Source organism: Penaeus monodon, chromosome 21, assembly GCF_015228065.2.
Source record: "Penaeus monodon isolate SGIC_2016 chromosome 21, NSTDA_Pmon_1, whole genome shotgun sequence".
Classification (NCBI taxonomy): Eukaryota; Metazoa; Arthropoda; class Malacostraca; order Decapoda; family Penaeidae; genus Penaeus; species Penaeus monodon.
In genome coordinates, this window is record NC_051406.1 from 7,394,359 (window position 1) to 7,394,665 (window position 307).

The 307-nt window shown below is 35.5% G+C and overlaps 1 protein-coding gene across 4 annotated transcripts in view; it reads right to left on the reverse strand.

Moving 5' to 3' along the window:
* The window catches only part of LOC119586142 (ETS-related transcription factor Elf-5-like), a 14,131-nt gene that overhangs the window by 5,374 nt on the left and 8,450 nt on the right, over positions 1–307 (reverse strand). For all 4 annotated transcript variants that reach the window (XM_037934835.1, XM_037934833.1, XM_037934834.1 and 1 more), the window contains one exon: positions 99–158. In XM_037934835.1, the coding sequence (XP_037790763.1) occupies positions 99–158 (60 nt within the window). The remainder of the gene's footprint in view (positions 1–98; positions 159–307) is intronic.

Here is a 307-nt window from a genome sequence, read left to right on the forward strand (position 1 = left end):
GAGTATATCTACTGATTTCGCTTATCTTCCTTTTTTAATGGAACTTGGTTTTATAAATTTTAGTCTGTGGGTTTATGGTATGGTATTCTGAGACTTACCTGGATGTTCGAGTGGGGGGTTCGAAGGTCCTGGGTTCTCTAATGATTGTTGCGCACTCTCTGTAAAGATAACGTAAATGATCGAATGTTGCAGCACATTTCTACACGTTTGCTGGTGCTTGTGAATAATAATAAATATACAGTTGATCTTTAATTTGACAGATAGTGAGAAATGAATATTAATTAAGACAGATCGTACTGGCTATTAT